Consider the following 22543-nt stretch of genomic DNA (forward strand, 5'->3'; position numbering starts at 1 on the left):
TGATACCCTAAAGAGAGAATATTTTGTTTTCCACGAAACGTCGGAGATCTATGAAGTATATACATAAGTGGTCAGCATGAAGTGCTTAATCGATTAAGCCAGGTCAATCCGTCTGTTAATATTTGAAATATTTTCCCAGTTTTTGAAGATTGTTGATTTGTCGACACCCCCGATTTCGAACCACTATAGCACTATAGATGTCACTGAACAACCGAAAAAAAAAAAACTTGTTTGTAATATTTTTTTATACGAAAAAATATCTTCGAAATATTTGTTAATGGCACAGTTTATGAAGAAATCTTTCAGATTAGATTACTATAGCATATCGGAAATAAGTTCTTGTAAGGAATCTTTTCAATTTGTGAATGGTATTACAAAGTTAATGGTCAAAAAGTAGTTATCGAAGCTAACTTATTATTTCATTCGAAAACGTTATGAAAATTTATTGATTTTTAGCATTTCGACAGCTTTTGCGATTATATGGCTTATAGAGTGTTATTCTTGATACTACCTTATATCTATCAACGGTTGCAAAAATTACACTGAATAACCTTCTTGTGTCTCATTTTTTCAAAAGGAAAACATGTGATAAGACTAGTTCAGTATGTAAAAACTCAGCTGAGAACTCTTTATCAGTTCAGTTCGAGGGTTCAGTTTGTAATCTAGTAGCATATTAATGCACGGGCTTCCCTAAATACCCTTGAGCTTCCTTACTTAGTATCAGAGTCCATAATCCAAAAATTTTTGGTGTGAAATCCCGATTACTCTGTCATATTCACTCACTAAAGGTTTTTCTCTTTTTGCCTATTTCCATATGTTTATTACATCTTGAAAGCAGATTCTTTGGACTTGCTGCCTTTTTAATGAGGACGTCAGTAAGAGAAACTGAAATTGCTTTTTGGTATAGACAACAAAAATACTAAAACATTTTGTCACAATTCGAGCACCTTTGATTTTAATAATTAGTCCCAGAAGTACATACATCTATCTAGGAAATTAATATAATACTCGGATGTATACTTGTATTAACAAATAAGGAAAAGCTAAGCTCGGGTATAACCCGAATTCCTTAGCTAATAAAGGTACATGAGGGCTACAGTTGTTGAAATTTATGTTCTTCTGCATTCATCTCTTTTCAGTGCACCCGTATCTACAGTATGTTGAAAAATGATTGTGTTCCGTACTAAGCGGGGACATGAACCAATTCTTTTGCTAAAAGTTATATTGAAAAATTGAAATGCGCTTAGTTTAATATTCGTGCCACTTAGATATTTATTTTAAATGATGAATGAATCTACAAAGATCCCTTCTAATCACCCTTCTCTATTTTCTTTTCCAGAATGCAATCGAAAAATTAATTTTTTTAGCTAACAAAAGAAAATATTGATATTGATTAAGAGATACCAAAGCCTTAAGTGACTAAAGTGTGAAGTGTTGGAAAAAAACTTAAGATAAATAGTGTATTCAAATAAAAGTAGCTTAGAGTATAAAAAAAAGCTAAGAAATCAAAAATAGTGTACACACACGTAAGCGGTCGGCAAGAAAATGGGCAAGAAAAACTCCAAATTGAAGCAGGACACCATCGATCGTCTAACAACAGCCACATACTGTAAGTACCATAATAATTTATTAATATACATACTATACATACATATATGATATATGATATTTATCTAAACGGCTTTGAAGACCTTGGCAGCAATTTTCAAGTTTAAAGTGCACGGAAATAGACTTGTGCCAAACTGCAATGTCATTGAAAATGCGGCTTGCCAACAAAAATAAAGAAAATCTCCCAAAAGAAAAAAAAAATGCCCAAAGTGCGACACATAATTGCTTTGCGCAGTGCACAAAAGCGATTTGAACATAACGCGCTAAAAACTCCGCTGTTTTGCCTTTATTTTTGCATGTGAGCGAAGCCATCAGTGTCCTCCAAAAAGTTTCCAAATTTAAATTGTAATACATGGCTGACATTGCGAAAGCTTTCAAGGCACCGAAGCGGCACAAAGGCAACTAAGGAGGGAGAAAAAACGAATTTTGGCAACGAACCGCCGAAACCATAAACATATATAAATATATTTTTCCTATTTGCTAAATACGCTTATATACCCGCACATTATATGGATACAGGCTTGAGCTCATTCCAAATATATGACTTTTATATGGAATCAAAACTCCACATACGCACAAACAAATGCAGACAGCAGAAGTGAACTGACTTCGAAGGCACTTTTGCGGTATAATTTCTTCAAAACTTTTCATAACTCGGTATTGAGATTTTTTCGGCAAAGGCATTATGCCTCAATTGGTTGGTTAACTGCTGCGCCGGATTGCGCTAGGGAAATATAAAATAAAACCGCGGAGCAAAAGCCTGAAAATTACAAAAAACAAAAACAACTTTTTCAAGCACACAAAAGTTAAGTGAAATGGAAATTCTTTTATAAGTATTAATGCCAGTTATTGTTGTTGTAGAGATCATCATAAGAATTTTTTTGAATTTAATTAATTCCGTTATTTACATACTTTGGCTTTTCAAAATTCGCATTTTGCCTGAGTTATCAGCAGTTTAGTTATCTCATGGTCTGATTTTGTTGTTCTCTCAGACTTTTTCGAACAAAAACTGCATAAAAAATAAAGGATAAGCTCAAATGAGATAGATATGGCATTCATATATTCTTTTTTTCATATAAAACGGACCGAAACCTCTTATTAGATTGATTACCCGATTTAATACTGGTACTGAAGCTAGCTCACTCCAAAAAATATATCTGATAATGCGAAAAATTTTAATATATCTGTATAAAAATCTTCGGAATTTTCTATCTTCTCCAGGCTTAGATCATTGTTTTTTTTAGGGACTTTACCTTGCTCTCCTTCACCACAGGTTCAACTTCTTTCGCTTCTAGAGCCCGTGACGGCTCTATTGTTAAGGTCAATATCATCTGCTTACTCCAGTAGCATTGCAGTTTTATAGTAAACAGTGTCGCTGCGGTTCAGAGTATCTCTTTTCCCTTTTTTATATTGAAGAATGCACGAGAAGAAATCATTCTGTCTAATGCTTTGTCTGGTATCGAACGGCTTGGAGAGGTGCTTTCAGATTTTGACGGAGCTGATGGTTGTGTCCAACATCATTTTACATAACCGTTTGAGTTTTGCAGGGATATTAAATTTAGACATGACAACGGTAGCTCCTATCAGAGCTTTCCGATCTGTTTATCAAGCAACATCCTTATATCCGGTATTTGGCTTATTGTGAAAATTGGGTCTATGGTGGATTTTCCATGTCTAAAGCCACAATGATAGGGTCCAATCAGTTTATTTATAGGTCATTCACACAATAACGCCGAAAAAACCTTATTCTATATGCAATATTAAGGTTAAGAAGACAGATCGCGTGGAATCTCCCTTCCTGTGGATAGAAATTCCAATCATTGGAAAAATCATGATTAGGAGTTAGAACACGCGCCCTTATAGCTCTTCGCCGCCGGATTTAAACAGCTCAGCCGGTAGTTCATTGTCTACTGGAGCTTTGTTGATTGTAAGCCGCCTTAGAACTGTTTTTAATTCGTCTTGGTCGATTTGCGGCGACAATGTTTTCAATGGAGATTGTTGGTGCAAGTTCTTCTTCCTCCGTCGCTTTTAAGGTTGCTCAAGCTCTACTCATTATTTTTTTCTATTTTCTATCTCTCTTTTTTTTTTTTTGTTGAAAATACATCTATCTTTCTTCTTCTTTCATGCGTGCCGTTATTTCACAACCCCGCAGCATGATGGCGGGATATTAATCCAAATACATAATATTTTAAGATTTTAATTTACAACTCAAGAGCTAATATCAAATTAAGCTTTTTTTGGAAGGAATATAACAATTCCAAGAAAATTTATATTTATCAGCAGCTACTGAAGCTGATATTATAGTATAATGCTTTGTGATGGAACTACCTTTCACGACCATCTTTGCCGACGATGACATCCTACTAAAGTCAGCGGTGTCAATAATAATTATTGATTCGCCATGCTTGCTAATTATACATTTTATGGGATTTCATGAAATGAAAGGAAGCTTACAGATCTTAAAACCGTATCAGTTTAATGGTGCTCCTTCTAACCCTTACTAAGAATAAGTGTGAGAGGATAAATAATAATGAAAAGTTGTCAGCAGAAACTATTCGTGGCTTACGCAATTCATTTTACTAAGTATATTATATATATCAAATGTTATTTTAAAATCTAAGGGCTCCTGACTAGGGCTACTAAATACTGTTTCATAAGCAATCATTTTATCAACTCCATAGTAGTAAATTTTTATGTAGTCGTCGTAACAAAGATACTCGAGGACGATCTTCTACAGTCGCATACCATGCATTATTATAGGTTAATAAGTACAAATTTTCTGTTTAATGAATTTGAAATGTTGCAATTTATTTCAACAATGTGAATTTAAAAATTCCCAATTCTGGAAAAATTACCAAAATATCCTAAAAAAATGCAGCCTTAACAGAAATTTGCAATGCAAAAATATGCAAAGCTCCTGTGGCGTGGCAAACATTAATTCGATTGTGGCTCAAGCTGACAATTTCACAATTTTAAAAGGACCCGCAGAGAGTGCACTTAAAACAAGTGGCTAAATAAATAAATAACAGTGATGTATTGGAAATGTGCTTTACGCTACTGAATTGAGCACTTTTTGATTATTTTCGGTCAGTTGGAAGTTCACACGAAATTCAATGAAAGAATTAACAAGCGCAAATTTCAGGGATGTACATATATGTATACCAAAATTCGAAATGTATATGAAAGTATATATATATATATATATATATATACAATATATATCTGTGCAATAGACGGCTTTAAAAACGCTATAGATTTTCGGATTTTGCTCAGAGTGTGTTAAAGTGCTTTCAAAGTGTGGTGAAAGTTAAGCTCAAATTCGGCAATGAATTTTCGGGCGTAGGTGTTTGTTGTCAGGAATGTATAGCAAAATCAAATATGTAAATAAATTAAAGAAAACCGAAATTTGAATTTAATTTTATAATACAAAAATACGGAGGAAGAGCTAAATGTATTTTTGAAATGTTTTTGAAAATTTACTATTCTAAACCAAAATTTTTACGACTAATATTTGTTTTCCGTATTTGGTTCCGTGCCATTACGCACTTCCACCAAACCGTTGCAGTGACATCACTCTGGTGCATATTTTGGAATGCTGTAGCTATTTTTCATTATTAAATAAATACCATACACATGCCAACAACAACTGATGGCATCGCCATGTGGAACGTGAGCCAACAGGACACGTGTTTCGTTGCTTGTGGCAAATAGTTGATGTTCTCTTATTGTGGAGGCAATGTTTACTCTTTTTCGATATTTTGCGACAGCCATGGCGCCACTGTCGTTCCGTTTAAACATCATTTGGTTGCTTTGCTTGACATCACGACTGGTTGAATCCTATTAGCTGCGTTTGGGATACACCGGAATGAGTTTAAGCGATTGAATTTGAAAATATTAATTAATTAGTGTAGTTGTTGGGGTGGATAACTATCAAAGCTCAAACACCCATTTCAATAGCGTTAGTCTCTTGGTAGGCAGTAATGAGTTTTATTTTCGTGAAAAATAGTCGGAATTTACTTAAATCTCCAGATCCCTCAGTTTGACGTTTGTCATCAGCATGCACACCAAATAATTAGATTTTTGTCAAGTAATTTGCAATACAAAAATCATTTTTTGAATTTAGCTGTTGGTCCTAATCGCAGCAATTTTGCTTATTATGAGAATATAACCATTGAGCCAGAAATGGGCCTCATCCCTGAATAAAATTTGGCTCGAAAACGTTAGATCTTCTTGGAACTTTTTAAAATCCAAGCGGCTTCAGTTCTTAAAGCTATGTTTTGTAAAATACTGACGTCGAAGTTGGTGCGGAAGATGATGAGTTGACTCGCCACGGTTTTCGTGTATATTCTCAGCTACGGCTGCTATATTATCTTTCCTGCGTGATGGATGTGGTCGAATATTATGCAAAATTAATGCTGGGTTATGTTGATGCTAAAAAAATCATTTGTCAGATCCGCTAACCACCAGTATAGTAAACCGTTCAGAATAAAGTTTTTGTACGAAAAACTATTTTAGTTTAGAATACTATGTATATATCTTGGATTATTGTCCAAAGCTGAACTATATCAATGTCGCAGAATATCTCGTACAGTTCATTGTTTCACCGAATAGTTAGGCGAATAAAAATCTAACGAATAGGTTGATTTGGTCTTTCATATGCAATATTATGGCATGCTCTAGCGATACGAGTATGAGTGGACAACGGAGGCAAGGGCGCCGACGCATCCAATGGAAGACAGCTAAGACTGACTAACTATTTATTTATCGTACTACTTCTTTGTAAACGGCTTCGGTAAAATTTAAAGCAATTTTATTCGGTTCAAATAAGACCTATGTGTATGAGAGTTCTTATAAATAAATAATCTACCATGGATATGATCCAACTTTTCCAGGATGCAGTATGTTAGTAGAAAGAACAAAGGAAGTTTCGCTGTAAGACTTGCCCAGTCATACTCGATTTCACGAAATAGTGAATTTCACGAATTAGTGCATACAGTGGAATTCCGGAGAATAATTTATGTATTTTAATATGGGTTGTGGACGTTCAAAATATAGACGTTTTTCCACTGAGACATAGGGAATATAGATTAATGTAAGGTCCGGCCATGTTACCGACTTAAGAGAATTTAGAAGTTTCACTAAGCTGCACAAATTACAAAGAGTTACCTTTCACAATGAAAGCCAAAAAGAGTAAAATTACACGCCATTTCATTTACTCAAATTAATAAACGTTTAGTAGTGAATCATTGGATACCATCAAATTGAATTGCAGACATAAATACCACTACTTCACAACATATTTATGCATTTTGCTCCTCCTCCTTTGAATCACTCAACAAACCTACTGTGCTTCTGCTCCTATCATTGTCATCTCTAATGACCACCATGAAGTTACATACACACAATCATGACCTGGCCCCACAGCATAACCGCCAGCTTGACATCTTGTTATAAGTAGCATGCCACAGACACGCATAGCAAATTATGTCATAACGTCCAGCAATGTGGTCCGATCGTTAGAAACTATTAGCATACACACACAGAGTTGCCACAAAAGCCGACAGTGAGTAAATTATGTCAAATGAATTGAAATGCATACAATCGGAGCATGAACAAGTTGGCATTTGTGAAAGGAAGACAAGCAAATAGAAAAAGCAAGAGCGAAGTTAACAGAAAATATGGAAGAAATGCTTTCAAGTAATGAAAATTGCGTAAAATCAATGTTCAACAAGCCCAGCCGGCTGCACAAAAACGCAATGAATAAGCGAACGATGCAAATGTGCATGCACCAGTATGCATGTATTGGTAATAATACAGTAATGCAATGCTTCTAGCTTCTTTCATGTTTGTTGTGGTCCATAGGTATTTTCACTGGGCAAATATGAGCACAAACAAGTTGGCATTTGAGTGCTGACATTTCAAGTGAAAAATATCCTTTGCTGCATAGTTTACCACGCAACACTGCCGGCATCAAAGCTGACTTATAGTTCGCCGTTGCTTTGCTAGTGACACGTGCGGTTTGGCATGTGAGTTTACTACGCATAACACAAATTGCAAAGGAAACTAATTATTTCGCAAGAGCGCATACGTGTTTCCCTTTTGATACTTCAGAAACTGTTGCAAATTTATAGTAATAACAACAACAAGTCGAGAAACCAATACTGCAAGAGATATGCGAAAGGGAGAAAATTTGAAATGTTGGTTCAGGAAGACAGCTGCTGACACTAATGAAATGGAACTAACGCAGTTTTCGGTAGCGTCACTTTCCAGTGGTTTAACTCCTGTTCAACAATCACTCTCCTGTAACGGGTAATATGTTTTAATTGCATTATAAAATTAATTATAATCAATATTTCAAATAGTTTCTGAGTTATAGTATTTCAAACCGTCTTTCTCAAAACTACCGATAAATTTCTGCATGCTCTGTATATAGTGATTGTTACTAACTAATTATTTTATCTGATCAATAACCTTATTTTGGCATACGCAAACAGACCAAAATTAAAACCTCATTTCTTTTAAAACGCCATCTTTTATTTGTAAGTTATTTTTTCGAGCTTCAGTCGTTGACCATACCTTGAAGTGAAAATTTTGACAGCAGTGGAGTTTTTTTTTTTTTTTTTTTTTTTTTTTTTTTTTTTTTTTTTCTTTTTTTTTTTTTTTTTTTTTTTTTTTTTTTTTTTGTTTTTTTGTTTGCTTAAAAACTATGGCTATTAATATTATTACTTAAAATCACTTCTTAGACCTAAAATATTCCGCGGAGGTTCGATGTTATAAAGACATGAAGCTAACGTGTCCCCTTTGTCAGATCATTATCTTATTCTCGTCGCCATGGTAACCATACTTCATATAACAGCAGCATATACCAAACAATCAAATTCCCTACATGATAACGTACGTAACTAAGATGAGAATTCAAAACCAACTCTAAACCAACCCAAGACTAAGCTCATATTGGAAAAAAAAAATTATTAAGAATCCATCTATTGGAAAAACAAACTTTGAGAACTAGCAACTGAAAAGAAATGTATTCCTAGTGAGTGAGTTACAACCTTCGGCAAGTTCCTCAATTTTCAACGGCGTAGATTTAAAGGCAACTCAAATATAAAAGTCGGATCCCGCATTTCAACTCTCGTGGTCCGAAATTTAGTCAAATTTGGGACTTCCGATAAGACAAACCTTTTTAGATATTTTAAGATGATGATCCGGTAAAATCAGAACTTCCTGCGCGGTTCTAGTGACATACGCTAAGCTGTACATCTTTCTAACATTTGGCTTAATTTGAACAGGAACTTTAGCATGATATTACCTGACAGAGAAGATGTTAGCTGCAATCGTAAGCAGTCTGTTAAAATAGCTGGGATAATTTGTTCAATTCACAGCTCTGCGAATTTATCCCAGTTAAGGAGCTTATTGATATCCTTTCCGAGCAGTTCCTGCTGAGTTGCTTTCACAAAAATCATCCTTGCAGTCACCGTCATTCCTCAACTACGTCGACAACATCAGACAATACGCCGGCCAGACATGGGACACAACTAACTTCCAATAACCACTGACCTCCATTCTCAGTGGAGCCATCAATATTTTAACTGACTCCCATTCAGTGAATGGCGTACTCGGAGTCGTCAAACCACCATCCGTTGCATACGAAAAGCTCAAGTTGCCTCGAGAAACGATTCGTTCTGGATACTGCAGCAGGTTAAATTCCTACTTTTGTAATATACATATGTCCTGCGTGTAATGCGTGTAATGAGTTTCGCATGTCACTGGCCACTTCTTTGCATGCCCCAACAACCCCACTCATCTGACACAGCGCACTCTTTGGTCTGATCCCGTCGAAACAGCACGTTTCTTGCACCTTCGGTTGGATGATGATGAAAACAACTTAACTAATTCTTCTCATCCTAACGAGGATTAGTACTCATTACAACAACAATTATGTGAATTTATGAGTGCTTTCAAAGTCTACTAAATACTCGTATAACTACTTCAATCAATATAAACCAGCTATACTAACTCCATTTGGTGTATACTTTTTGAGAGAAGAGTTCTAGCTGTGTCGTTGAGATTCGCTAGAAATTCTTAAATACGGCCACGTCGTCAGAAAAAACTATTAAACTTAAAAGTAGAAGACATTGATCTACGATTCTGTTCAGACGAGAGAAATGTAATTTCGCACCCATGATGATACAAGAGATCTTGATTGGAATTCCGCCTGATTCATTCACTTTCTGGTATACAAGTCAATAACAACTCAGTATATCCGGGTAAAACTTGGTTCGGATATTGCCTATAAAACGTCTCACCATATGATTAAAAGTTGTTCAACTTAAACTATAACTATGCAAGCCCCCAGATACCAAAAATGTTTATCCTACAGCCCATGTCTGATTTTCTGTCTGATATTTCTGAAAATATCGGTCAATGGGTGAGATATATGTAAGTGAAATTAGGAGAGATATTTTCTTGATATTGTGAAGTCTGTATATCAAAAGTGGATTCAATAAGGTCAACATTGCTCTTAGCCCCCAATAATAACAACAGAACATTGCTTTTTACTTCTGGCTGGCTTTATACGCCATATATCTACCAATATGTGAATAGTGGTATTTAAGTTTTGTGAACATATTTTTCCAGTAACTAAATTGTAATAAAATCGGGTGAAAACTTGTTCGAGCCCCCATATGACTATTATCAGGAATTTCAAATATACGTTTGACATTACTCCTTATATATCGTGAGGTACCTTACTGATAACTCAGAAAGCAGGCTTACTTGTTAGGTCAATTATTTGCACAAAGTAATAAAAGTATATGGTGCATATGAATATAAATAATATGTATATTAGGGTGAGCCGTAAACTCTTACCTAACGAATTCATGGAAACTATTTATTATATAAAACCCTCAATGAAAAAGAGTTGTGTCCATACATACATACTATTTATATAGAATGCGTTGATGTTTACCGTTACTTTTTCAAATTAAGCCAAATAACTTTTCCAAACAGGAATGATGTTTTCTATGCATTTGCTCATTTTAGCTCATGAATACGGTAGTTTACTTTTTGGTCCACCTTTATATATATATAAATGTTATTTTTTACTCCTAGGCAACTAGATTTCTTTGCAAAATTTAATATGTATTTGAGACTTACCATAACATAAATGCATTTTGAATTCACATGTCTAAGGCTTACCTAGAAAAATAAGAAAATTATTATTGAATATAACTTTAAAGCAACTGAAGAAAATTATGCATATTCAAACTAAGAAGAAGAATCTTAATCTCTGTGATTTTAGTACAAAAAATGTACACGAAAAAGAAACAATACTTTTTTCTCATCCCACTTAATTTAAGCAATCAAGCACGAATGTATTACACAATTCACCTGCCCGTCACGCAAAAGCTGCTTGCAGGCACCATTAATAGAAAATAAAAGAAACTTCACAAAAATGCAACAAACTTCAACTTTTTCTTCACTTGAGAGAAATGGAAAAACTTTCCTCACATAAAAGAATGAATTTGAAAGAATGAAATAAACTGCAAAAACTCCGTAACAAGATATAAATAATGCTAAATAAGGAATTTTTAAACAAAGTTGCGCAGCGAAACTGCTATTTTTGTACTAAAGATGTAAACAAAAAAAAAAAACTAAAAACTATAGAAAATTAGATTTCACGAAAGTGTGCGAGTGCGTGAGAGAAAACGCAATATTTCCGCTGGAATGAACACCAAATGTTGAAAAATAAACTTTCTGCCGGCGCGATAAGTTGCGTAGCGCAACAACAAAAACAACTACAACAAGCACGTCCAATGCATCAGAATATGTATTCAATTTAATGCGAGAGGTATGCACAAAAGGCCATTAAACTTGAGCAAAACAGTGCAAAACTAAAACAAGTAAACAAACAGCAGGTCAACCAAATGAGCAACAACAAAAAAAAACTGCAAAAAACAAAGCAAAGAGCAAAAGCGCAATGAAAAGCAGATATTTTCCCTCAAAATACCGCCAAATGCGCTACGCTCACGCTTCCGCTTTGATGCGAAGGGCAGCAACTTGTTTACGTAGTAAATGTATGTGTATGTGTATGCATATTGCAAATGTGTATGTAAATAACGTAAATGTGTGCCAAAGTGTCGCAGCTGCCGCCGAAAATGGTGCGCTGGCCGCTTTATGCAATGTCCAGCTGGGCCAGTTCAAAGTTCGCCGCAATATTTACGATCACTGGCAGCCAAGCACACAGCGGTTACATAAGATAAATGCTGTTGCTTTTTCGTTGGTTTTACTGGCGTATAACGGTTAACGCCGCGGGAAGTACATTAAAAATGGCTCAACTTTAAATTGCGTGTGACCATGTCATACACAATTAAACATACGCTTGTGTCAATAGCGCAGCTGCCATCGGCCATAAAGCGGAGATAAGCGCGCGAAGCAACAGGCTCAAGAGGAATATAAAAGCAGCATGCAACAGCATACAACTGTTGTGCAGTGGCATTAAAAGCAGCTGATAAAACGTAATTATATTGAAAGTGTGCGAAGCTAAAGTGAACTTAAGGTTTGGGGAATTCGGGGATAACTGTGGAGGTTGTCATATGCATTCAGTTCAGATTGTTTTGGTTGCTTAAAAGAGTCATTATAGTTTTTAAACTAAAAGCTAAATGAAGGTTAACTTTTTTCTGGAATCTATCTTTTCACAGCTACAAACAAATTCCTTACTAGAAATTAATTTTTATCTATTATACATACATATGACCTTGGCATATTTGTTAACTTCAAGGTGACGTTTGACTACCTAAACTGGGATCGGGTGGTGCAACGACTGGGGAGGCTTGGCTGTCGGAAATTATTCTTTGGCAGAGCTACTATTCGGACAGAAAGTCCTCTCTAGACGGCATGAATGGAGTGCAGATCAGAGTGGTTCGTGGTTGCCCGCAGGCATCCTTATTTCGAATCTCATGATGGACTTTCTGCTCCGCGATCTCGAATGCCTCTGTAAATGTGTTGCGTATGTGGACTGCCTTTTACATCTCATTGAAGATCGCTCACCAACTGAGTTAGAACGGGCGAGAGGAAAATTTTTACAAATTGTAAATACTTTAAATTTAGGCGTAGCGTAGGACATATCTCTGGAAAAAATGTTGATAATGCTGCTTAAGGGCAGATAGTCGCCGGTTCGGCCCAAAATAGTTCGGGTGGCAAAATGCAGTCTGAATGCATTTTTGCATCAGAGGCATCTATCTGATAAGTCGGTTTTTGTGGGGAGCCCGTCGAGGATTGGGTGCATATTATTGCAGAATACCCGATATACTCAGATATTATCTGGATTGTCTGAACTTATGGACGATTAGCTGTTAGCGGTGGGGTGGTCCACTAGTTGGAATGACCAAGAGTTAGGGTAATTTGCGCGTGAATCATTAAACCAAGACGTTTAACTGGGTATTACGGTAAGCTTGTTGTGTGAATGGTGTGTGCGTATGGGGTTCAAGCCCTAGTCATCAGTCCAGAACAGTATGAAAGCTGAACTGGTAGCAGTTACGGCTACGAAGTCTTACTGGTCTTACCGGAGACTTAATTCTGATGCCAAGAGGAAAAGGAGCCCTTGGAGTTCGCTCCAACCTGCTCATGCGGGCTAGCTCCTTGGGAAGTAGATGGGGCTGTGGTTAAAATCCCAATGCAGAATAAAGGATACTTTGTCAGTTGAATAATAAGTTGCATTGCAACCGGGTACTGTACCCAAAGTACGTTTTAGATGGGCCTCGAACGCTGCCAAGTTGGTTAGCGTGTCCATTCCACACTACAAGTTGGTACTGAAAAATGCCTAGTATTGGCGCTGATCAACGCAGTGATTTGATCCGCTAAGTTTTTAAGCACCGTGGTGTAAGGCTGTCATACAATTTCTATAGTGATCTGATTTGAACAATTTCTACGGAGATTGCATGATTGCCTTAGAAAATAAACATGCATATTTCCTCAAATGAAGAAGTTTTCCATACAAACACCTTATTTCGATCGTTCAATTTTTATAACAGCTATATGTTTTAGTGGTCCAGTATTGACTGAAGTACAAAGTCTTGTTAATACGTAATGAAACTTTATTATTCTTAATCAGATGAAATTTCTCGATAATACTTCTGTTAGGTTGTAAGTAAAAGCACTGATATCAAATATGGTGACTAACTTTATTATGAGTAGGTTGTTCTAATTTCTACGCTGCGACTACACCAAGACTTTCTGGTGGTTTAAGCATTGATCTGATCGGAAACGTAATTCTAACGTCCATATATATTTGTAGATCCAAAGCATATGTTTGTAATTCGTTCATCCCTTTGATTCTCGCACACTTCGAAAACAACTTATATTTGACTGTAGCTGATACTGTGTACTTAAGGATTGTTTTTATTTAGGCTATCTGTAGTTAAGAGCTTATGTTGAAATATATTTAAAGACAATATAATTTTGTGACTTTGAACGCCAGCTAATATATATGTATATATTTAAATATCAAGCTTGCATTTGAGTAGCAGATCGCAATGCGAAAATGGTAGTTATGTTTGATTGAATTAACAGAGATGGCATTAAATTGTTGCTAACAGATATTATGTATTTCTCTGCTGTAAAATCATTTTGCTCCCGTTTATATTGTAAATGATATTGAGCATTCTGCACATTTAATTTCAATAAATATAATAAAAACCTTCAAGCTTTTAAATAATTTAATCTTTCCTTAACACCTTATCTCATAAATCAACTATATACATTAAACATCCCCTTTACATATTAAAAGCACGAAATCAGCTTGCTTCGAAGATTAATTTTTCAAAAGTTTGCTACAATAAATCATTCTGCGACACTTTCTACATACACACATCTATACTGGCACTTAGCATGCATGACAAGCAATGAACGTATTCCAATAAAATATGTGAAAGGTTAACTGAATCTCATATAAACACACCTATATATATATATATATAATAAGCCGTAAGTCCTGGCAGCTAGTGCTTCTTACTCCATAAGATAATTATTGTATTATTATTTTCCATTTAATAAATAAATAAATAAATAAATATATAAAAAATTTCTCACGAAATTTCACAGTTCAGAAAAAATATAAAGTACATATTACTTTTTTGACATAATTAAATTTTAATAACATTTAAATAGCAACAATAAAATTTTATTTTAAATTTTGATATTTAAAAACTTTTCACTTAAGATAATTAATACACCGTGAAATGAGTCAATAAGTAATGAATTAATTTGTAAGAAACCGAACTCTCACCATAGAGTATTTTTCTTTCATTTTTATGTATAGTATATTCAATAACTCTCACACATAGTACAACATGGCGTATAAGTAACGTCGCTAAATCCAATAACCTTCCAACAGTCATGCTTGTACGGATGCTCGTATTAGAGTTCACGTATTCGAGTATTTACATATGCTCATAGCTGCTGCAGTACCCACTGGCTTAAATGGGAGATTATAATACCATTATGTTGTGATAACTGAATGGTGCGGTTCCAAAACTGCCATGGCGTATGAGTAACATGCAGTTCGGTAAATAAGGATTTAAGCTGTTCAAACAGTATGGTGGTACTTATGATGCAACCTTGCGTTAGCTTATAGAATTGCATTGTGTGCTGTGTTCTCCTCTACTGAATACATACTGATATAAGTGTAATTTTTGAAACTATTGCTCAAATATATGTATATTGTTTCTTCTGGTCTGGGATTATGAATAAGTGACTGAGAAAGATTTAAAGAATACGGTGGATGAAAAAATGAGACGACTTTGTATTATTTTTCTATATTTCAAAGTACGGGAATTGATTGTATGTAATTTTCTTTAAGAATGGAACAAACTTGCAGGGGAGATTGATGAAGGAATACACTGCCGGGGACTTTTTATAAGTACCAATTTTAGGGTTTGTGACCACTGATCACTCAGAACAAATTAGCAAGCGTCGATCAACTACCTGCCCAGCGTGAAGCGTAAGAAGTCCATAGAACTCTTCGTTCCCATCAGGGTCCACCTTTCAATGGCTATAGGAGTTATAATTGGACACTGTTCGAACGGGATTCTTGCAGTAAGTTGGAATATCTTATCGGATGTCAGCTCCATGAGCTATCTGAAAAAAAAAATTAGATAGAATAACCTCAATATTTCCTCTTCGAATGTCTCGTTTTTGCCATATCAAAGAGAATGTAGCTCGGATTTCACGTGATAAAGCGGAAATAGAAATACGGCACACAAGCAGATTTGTGATAGGTTCAGAGCTTTTTTTTTCTAATATCCGATATCCAACTATAGGAATTTTCATTTGGCAAAATACTGTACATAACTGTATGATCCTCCGAAATGTTAAATGATCAGCCTTCTCACTTACTCTTGAACGAGTGCTTCTCAAACCGAAATGTATTCTATCGATATATGCAGGATATCAGCTTTAGTTATCATTTTATGAAGTCGGAGCTCAACTGCATACAAACTGAATGCGTAGATTTACTTTCTAAATATGGTAGTTTTCTTTTTTTAAATACGTTTGAATCATAACCAACAGCCCAAATAAAGAAAGTGTAATATTTATATCAATGTTTTGCAACAGACGCCCAAAAAGTCTAATGGTAAATGTATCATCGAAATACCCCAATCAATCTTTATAGATTTTCACATCATACACTAAGCTTTGATATACAAAATAGTACTGTATTAAGGAAAACACATCATTTAAGAAAACTTATGAAAATTATTTTATAATATAATTCCTCTTATAATGAAACATGTCAGCGAACCTCCATTTAATTTGTTTTAGATTTTTAAACTAAAAGCAAAATACAAAACAATGTGACACTAAACCGCTTGGATAAAATTAACATAAATAAACTTTATGACACTTTCCGTAAGCGTTCAATTTCTTAAGGAAAATATTTTGTTGTAATGGCATAATAAGTGCTGACTAAAAATAGCTGTAAAATGGGCTTGGGAAACCAAAAAATGTTAAGCGGAAGCGAGTAAAGTGATACTTTGAGCAAAGCAGAACCCAGCAGATATTATTCACAAGCATGACGTGACGTGGAAAGGCAGCGAATTTCAATATACATAACATACATATGTATATGAATAAGAACATATGATAAATGGAAAATTTAAGTTTCCCTAACAACACTGCAGCAATTCCTAACTGCACATTGGGGACTGTAAAAGTAAATTGAGTAGAGTTTTTCGTTTGACGCAAACAGGCCTTTTATAACTCTACGTAGGTGTGCGGTTGTAAGTGATGCCAGTTTGGTATGAAAATATAAGAAATGTAAAAAAATGATAAAAAGTTAAAACTCGCAATATTGTGCAGTTCATTTATCATACAAATAAAAAGTAACAAAAATTTTATTCCAAAGCGGATACTTTTAAAGGTTGCCTGTGCAATACTGAAGTCGCAGAAATATTTGCTTAAATTACCTGAAATCAAATTTACTGACACTTAACATTTGTATGCTGCATGGTCGATTAACATGTGTAACAGATTATATTATGTGAGAAATTTTGCGTTGTCGAGGTTAAAATTCAATAATTCTAATTCTTAGACAACTCAGCAGAGTCGTTCATAAGTGTCTTCTATTGTAGAACAAAAGGGTACAAAACATACTTTTATCTTGATTTTAATTACCTTGTACGGCAGCTATATGTTATAAGGATTGTCATTCCCATTCTTCTTCGGAAATAATTTACGCCAAATTTCTTTAAGATATATCTTCAAATTAAAAAGTGTTCCATACAATAATTTGATTACGGTCGTTAAGTTTATATGACAGGGGTAGCTAGAGTGATCCGATATTAACAATTTTTTTGAAGATTATAGCATTGATTAAGAAACTAATCGATGCCAAGTTTCGTAAAGGTATCTCATCAAATGGAAAAGTTTTCTCTGCAAACACTTTATTCCGATCCCTTAGTTTGTATAGCAAAATATAGTAAGACTTTTTTCAAATTTATAATTCTTAACTTATTTTTTAAAACCAATGTCGGCATTCTCGAAGTAATCGACGCTGGCCCCAACACACTTATACCAATGTTCCTTCCAATCCTTGAATCGAATTAAAGTCCATTTCCAATTGACTCACCACGGTTTCACCGAAACGGTCGTTTGAGTTTGCTGAATAACCACAAGTTACGCAGAGCTAAAGGCAAACACGGTGGTTTCGGCAAAATGTAGGAGAAAAACACACAAAGAATCAATACAGTATGCGACGGTGGACTATTGTTGTACAAAAACCAATAGTTGCCAGCCCATAATTCCGGCCTATTTGTACGAATACCTTCACGCAAATGATGCATAGCACTCAAACATTATTCTCTTTTCACAGTTTGGCATGCCAGAAGGAATTCTGAGTGCATCACACCTCCTTTATCGAAGAAAACCATCAACTTAGCAGTGATGTTTTTTTTATTTGTTTTGACGTAGTTTTTTCGGTTTCTATTCAACTTTCCCACGATATTCAGCCGTTTGATCGTCTGTTTCCGAGTTGTAAGCATACATCCAATACTAGTTGCCAATAATAGCATGCTTAATGACATCCTGGGAGTGCGAAAGCATTGTTCTACAGACGTTAACTCCATGTTTTTTTCGAGAAAATTAGTGATTTTGGAACTAATCGTGCTTTGACTTTTCATAGGCCCAAAAAATCTTTCAAAATGATTTTCACTGAACCATCCGGCAATCCCACGATACCAGTGAGATCTCTGACTGTTAATCGTCGAAGCTCCAGCACCAATTCCTTTATTTTGTTGACGCGTTGAGCATCAATTGATGTTGAAGGCAGTCATGAGATAACTCTTTACAAATTTGGCGCCACACGAGCTCACTTTTGACCAAAAAGCGACGACTTGTTGGTTCGATGAATGAAGCCATTCATCATTTTACTACATAGTCAAATCGCCAGTCATCCGAGTAGACTGCACACACGCGCTTCGCTCCAAAATGTGAAAAGGCGCAACAATCGGCTGAGAAGTTTATAACGTCATATGTTTAGAATGCGCATGGAACAAATTTTATTTACCACTTTGATGAAGGACGGACCATCCACAGCGACTTCCACATAATGTCAAGACTCCGCCGTTAAACCGTCAAATTTGAAGGGGAAAAATCGTCAAAAGTGGCCCTTAGCGACTATTTTCCTGCTCGCTGGGAAGCAAAGGACAAATCATGCTACAAAAATGGAATCGAGAAGTTGCAGGCCTCCTATACTCAGTAAAGGGATTATGTTGAGCAAAAAAACGAATTTGTGCCAAAACCTGAAATATATTTACTATGGCAGGCTGGGATATGTACATATACTTTAATATATGTATAAGTGTCAATTGAAAAGCAGTCTCAGACGTTTCATTTTGGGAGTAACAAACTATATAGCAAACTTTATATAGTTAATAATGTTCAGGGTGTATCAAAGGGTCGTTCGGAGCCTAGTCTATAGTATATAAATAATTCGGCATTGTAGAGCGCTGTGACAATTGAACCCTTCTACATTTAAAGCCTCCATCGAAACGGTTAATAACCGATCTGAATCGATTTACGACTTATTTTCACTAAAAAACGGGTTTGCATATAAATTTTGCAATAAATTTTATGCCAAAACTGGTCCATAAACACTCTATTCTATTTATGCTATTTTAATTTATTTCCACTGCTCTTGTACAAATATTTATTTCTCAGAAATTTTTATCACCAACGCATGTTCAACGAAAAATATATTTGGAGCAGTATATAAACATTAAATGCCGATTGCATATATCTCCACTTTAAGTGCAATTTTCAAGTTTTCAAGCGTAAACTAACGTTTTAGTACTGTTGCTCAAAATTTATGGCAAAGCAAAGAATTTCTCATTATCGCCCAACGAACGAGTTCGAAGCATGTCGCTACCATTTTACTTCACCAGCAGTAAAGTTTGTACTCAACAGCAGTGTGCAGGCGGCAAACATCACCGGGTGCGCGTGCAGCGTTGAAGTTGTGCAAATATCACCACAAGCGTGTGTGGCTATGCGATTTGCGAGGCAGCAAATATTTGTCTTTATTTGTGTGCTATTCCGTGGCATTGTGAATCCTTTGTTCCATTTGGATGCAGGCGCAAGCTTTGTACGTGCTGACGTGCACATGCACGAGCACAAAGGCTCACCTGCATGGCCCAAAATGATTTCGAATGCGCTGCGGGCGCTGAAAACTCAGTTGCAATGCCGTTGTCAAAGTTGCATCAGCCAATGCTTTTAGCCAAAGTTGCCACTTTTAATCGCGTAATCATTTGTGCGCATATGTGTGTGTACAAAGACTTTTCTATTATATATGAAATTGCGAATCTGGGTATATAGAAGTTGGATTAAATACAAAATATATGGTGCAATGATTCWTTATTTGAAAATAGAGAGCCATGCTCTATTCAGTCTAATATTATCCAGTAATGAATGCTGGATCTCAAGATGGGTATGGTATTACGAATAGTACGCTCAGTAGTCCAATTATGTTGACCGAAAATTGAGCGAAGCGTTCGAAACACATTCTTTACAGAACGTTAGTCTTTCCATGATGAAATTTCAAAGATGATGAAAGGCTTAGCTGCAGACCAAGCGAAGGAGGATGAGGAAATGTTCACTATGTCCTACGGCCGCAATTCACTCCGACGCATCCGATATTCGCAAACTGGATCGGGAAAGGTATTACAGACAAAAAGCAGCAGTTGATAAAAGGGAAGCAGCGGAACCGCCTAAACTATCTAGGTAAGCGAACGAGCTGTATAGACAACCATTCGGCTCGAACGGGAAAAATGCTCAACGTCCAGGGCGGTGGCAAAATAACCAAGAGGCATTTAATCGTGGCACTCATGGATCAAAGCAACTCCCTTAGACAAATTACTTAGGGCAAATGGAAAGCAGTAAAGCTGAAGCTGCTAGGTGCGTCGCAATATCGGTGGAAATCTGGGTAAGCTCCTGCCAACGTTCTACGGTGCGGGGGGATTCATTGGGTCACGATCCTAATATTAAAGGACGATCCCCCACTATTAAAAGAAGTGGCTTCGAAGCCTCAAGGCCTGTGGGAGCGCGGCATTCTGGAAATTGTGCAGGGTAGTTTCATTCCGTCACATTCCTTGTACGGCAAAACCAGAGAATTCGCTGCCATTGTGCCGGAATATTAGTGGGTGCTGAAAGTCTACAGCGCCGATAAGAGGATACGTCAGGCAAATGAACAAGAAAATATATTCAGCAAACAATTCATAAGGCTTCTGCTTTTCTGATGATAGTTGAGCTCAGTTGTGCCAGGTTTAACTCTTGGCGTTCTCGCTCTAACCACATTTCAATATTGACACGGATCTCTTAATTCATCATTCTATTCGAAATTCGCCAGAAGATGTTTTTGCGTCTTAAGTTAGAAAATACTTCCTTCATTTTGACGCTTTTCTACAAATTTTTCCAACACCAAATTTACATAATAGCGCATCATTCCAAAATTATATATATATATATATTTTTCAAGACACTCTACTCTACTATTTTTTCTAAAAGATTTGCCATCAGCATGTCTCTGTCCGAGTAATTAAATCAACGCCCTATTTGATTCTGAAGCTGAAGTCTTACTTAATTTAAATATATTGGTTGTCAAAAAAGTCTTGCGGCTAGTTGGCGCTGAGAGCGCGTAGATATAGTTTTATTCGTAGCATCAGGTCACGCTATACCTTTTTGGAAAGCTAATTTCACGCACTAACACGTGTTTGATTGATTGTCGTTCTCTTAAGTCGCTCGTGAGTTATAGCGTCGCAAGCATGGAGCAAAATAAAGAGAAAATACGGCATATTTTACAGTACTACTACGATAAAGGCAAAAATGCATCTCAAGCCGCCAATAAAATTTGTGCAGTTTATGGACCCGATACAGTTTCCATTTCCACCGCACAACGATGGTTTCAACGTTTTCGTTCTGGTGTAGAGGTGGTCGAAGATGCGCCACGCTCCGGAAGGCCTGTCGTCGGAAATTGCGATAAAATCGCTGAATTGATCGAAAGAGACCGGCATGGTAGCAGCCGTGGCATCCGTCAACAGCTGGGCATGAGTCATCAAAAAAATTTTATGAACAATTGAAAATTCAATAAAAATATCGAAATTATTTGAAAATATTTGAAAACAAAATGTAATGTTGGCTATTTGTTCGAAGCTCATTTTCGGACCGATAACACAAATATACTGACATTTAAAACGCAATAACTTTACTTCCAATCGATGAAATGTCATAAAGCTGGACGCACTGGACAATTGATAAAGATAGCATATAGATGGCACCACCCGGATGCGCTTGATTCAAAAAGTAATGTTTACTTTAGAATACACATAGTAACACATTGTGATTTTCTCGCCGATCAGGACCCTAAGGGGTCAATAGGTTAATCTGGCCTTGTTTTTTTTTTTTGTTTTTTTGTGATTTTGCTTTTTCATAGAAATATTTTTTATTCTACAATAGAACTTTTTTCACATATCATGAGGTATATCGTGGAGTGTATAAACACATTTTTTCGGAATCTTCTGATGCAATCTGTCGGAGAAATGGCTGGGTGAATGAGATACATTTTTTCACTAGCGGATACGATTTCTCATGTTTGTATCATCTGAAACACAAAACCCAATTTATTCTTAAGAAGTACCTGAATGGTAATCGGCCCTATTAGAATCATGAAAAAATGTTTTTTTTTTACATAAATTTTGTTATAACATTTTCAATAAATTATAAAAAATTAAGAATTTACTAGGGACGATAGCCAGGCGTTTTGTGAACATTAAAAAAATTTTAGCAAAGTTGAGTAGTTCAACCGCTGTTTTGAGAAAAACGCATTTAAACTTTGAAGTACAGAAAAACTGAACAAAAATGGACATAAACGTTGGAAAGGTGACATACC

At 35.8% G+C, this 22543-nt stretch overlaps 1 protein-coding gene across 1 annotated transcript in view; it reads left to right on the forward strand.

Moving 5' to 3' along the window:
- Positions 1-22543, forward strand: part of LOC108965191 (frequenin-1-like) — a 159905-nt gene that overhangs the window by 72157 nt on the left and 65205 nt on the right. The window contains exon 2 of the mRNA XM_018927421.1: positions 1340-1609. Within this exon, the coding sequence (XP_018782966.1) occupies positions 1546-1609 (64 nt within the window). The 5' untranslated portion in view covers positions 1340-1545. The remainder of the gene's footprint in view (positions 1-1339; positions 1610-22543) is intronic.

The sequence above is a fragment of the Bactrocera latifrons genome, unplaced genomic scaffold (assembly GCF_001853355.1).
Source record: "Bactrocera latifrons isolate USDA-ARS-PBARC rearing strain unplaced genomic scaffold, ASM185335v1 scaffold_136, whole genome shotgun sequence".
Taxonomy (NCBI): domain Eukaryota; kingdom Metazoa; phylum Arthropoda; class Insecta; order Diptera; family Tephritidae; genus Bactrocera; species Bactrocera latifrons.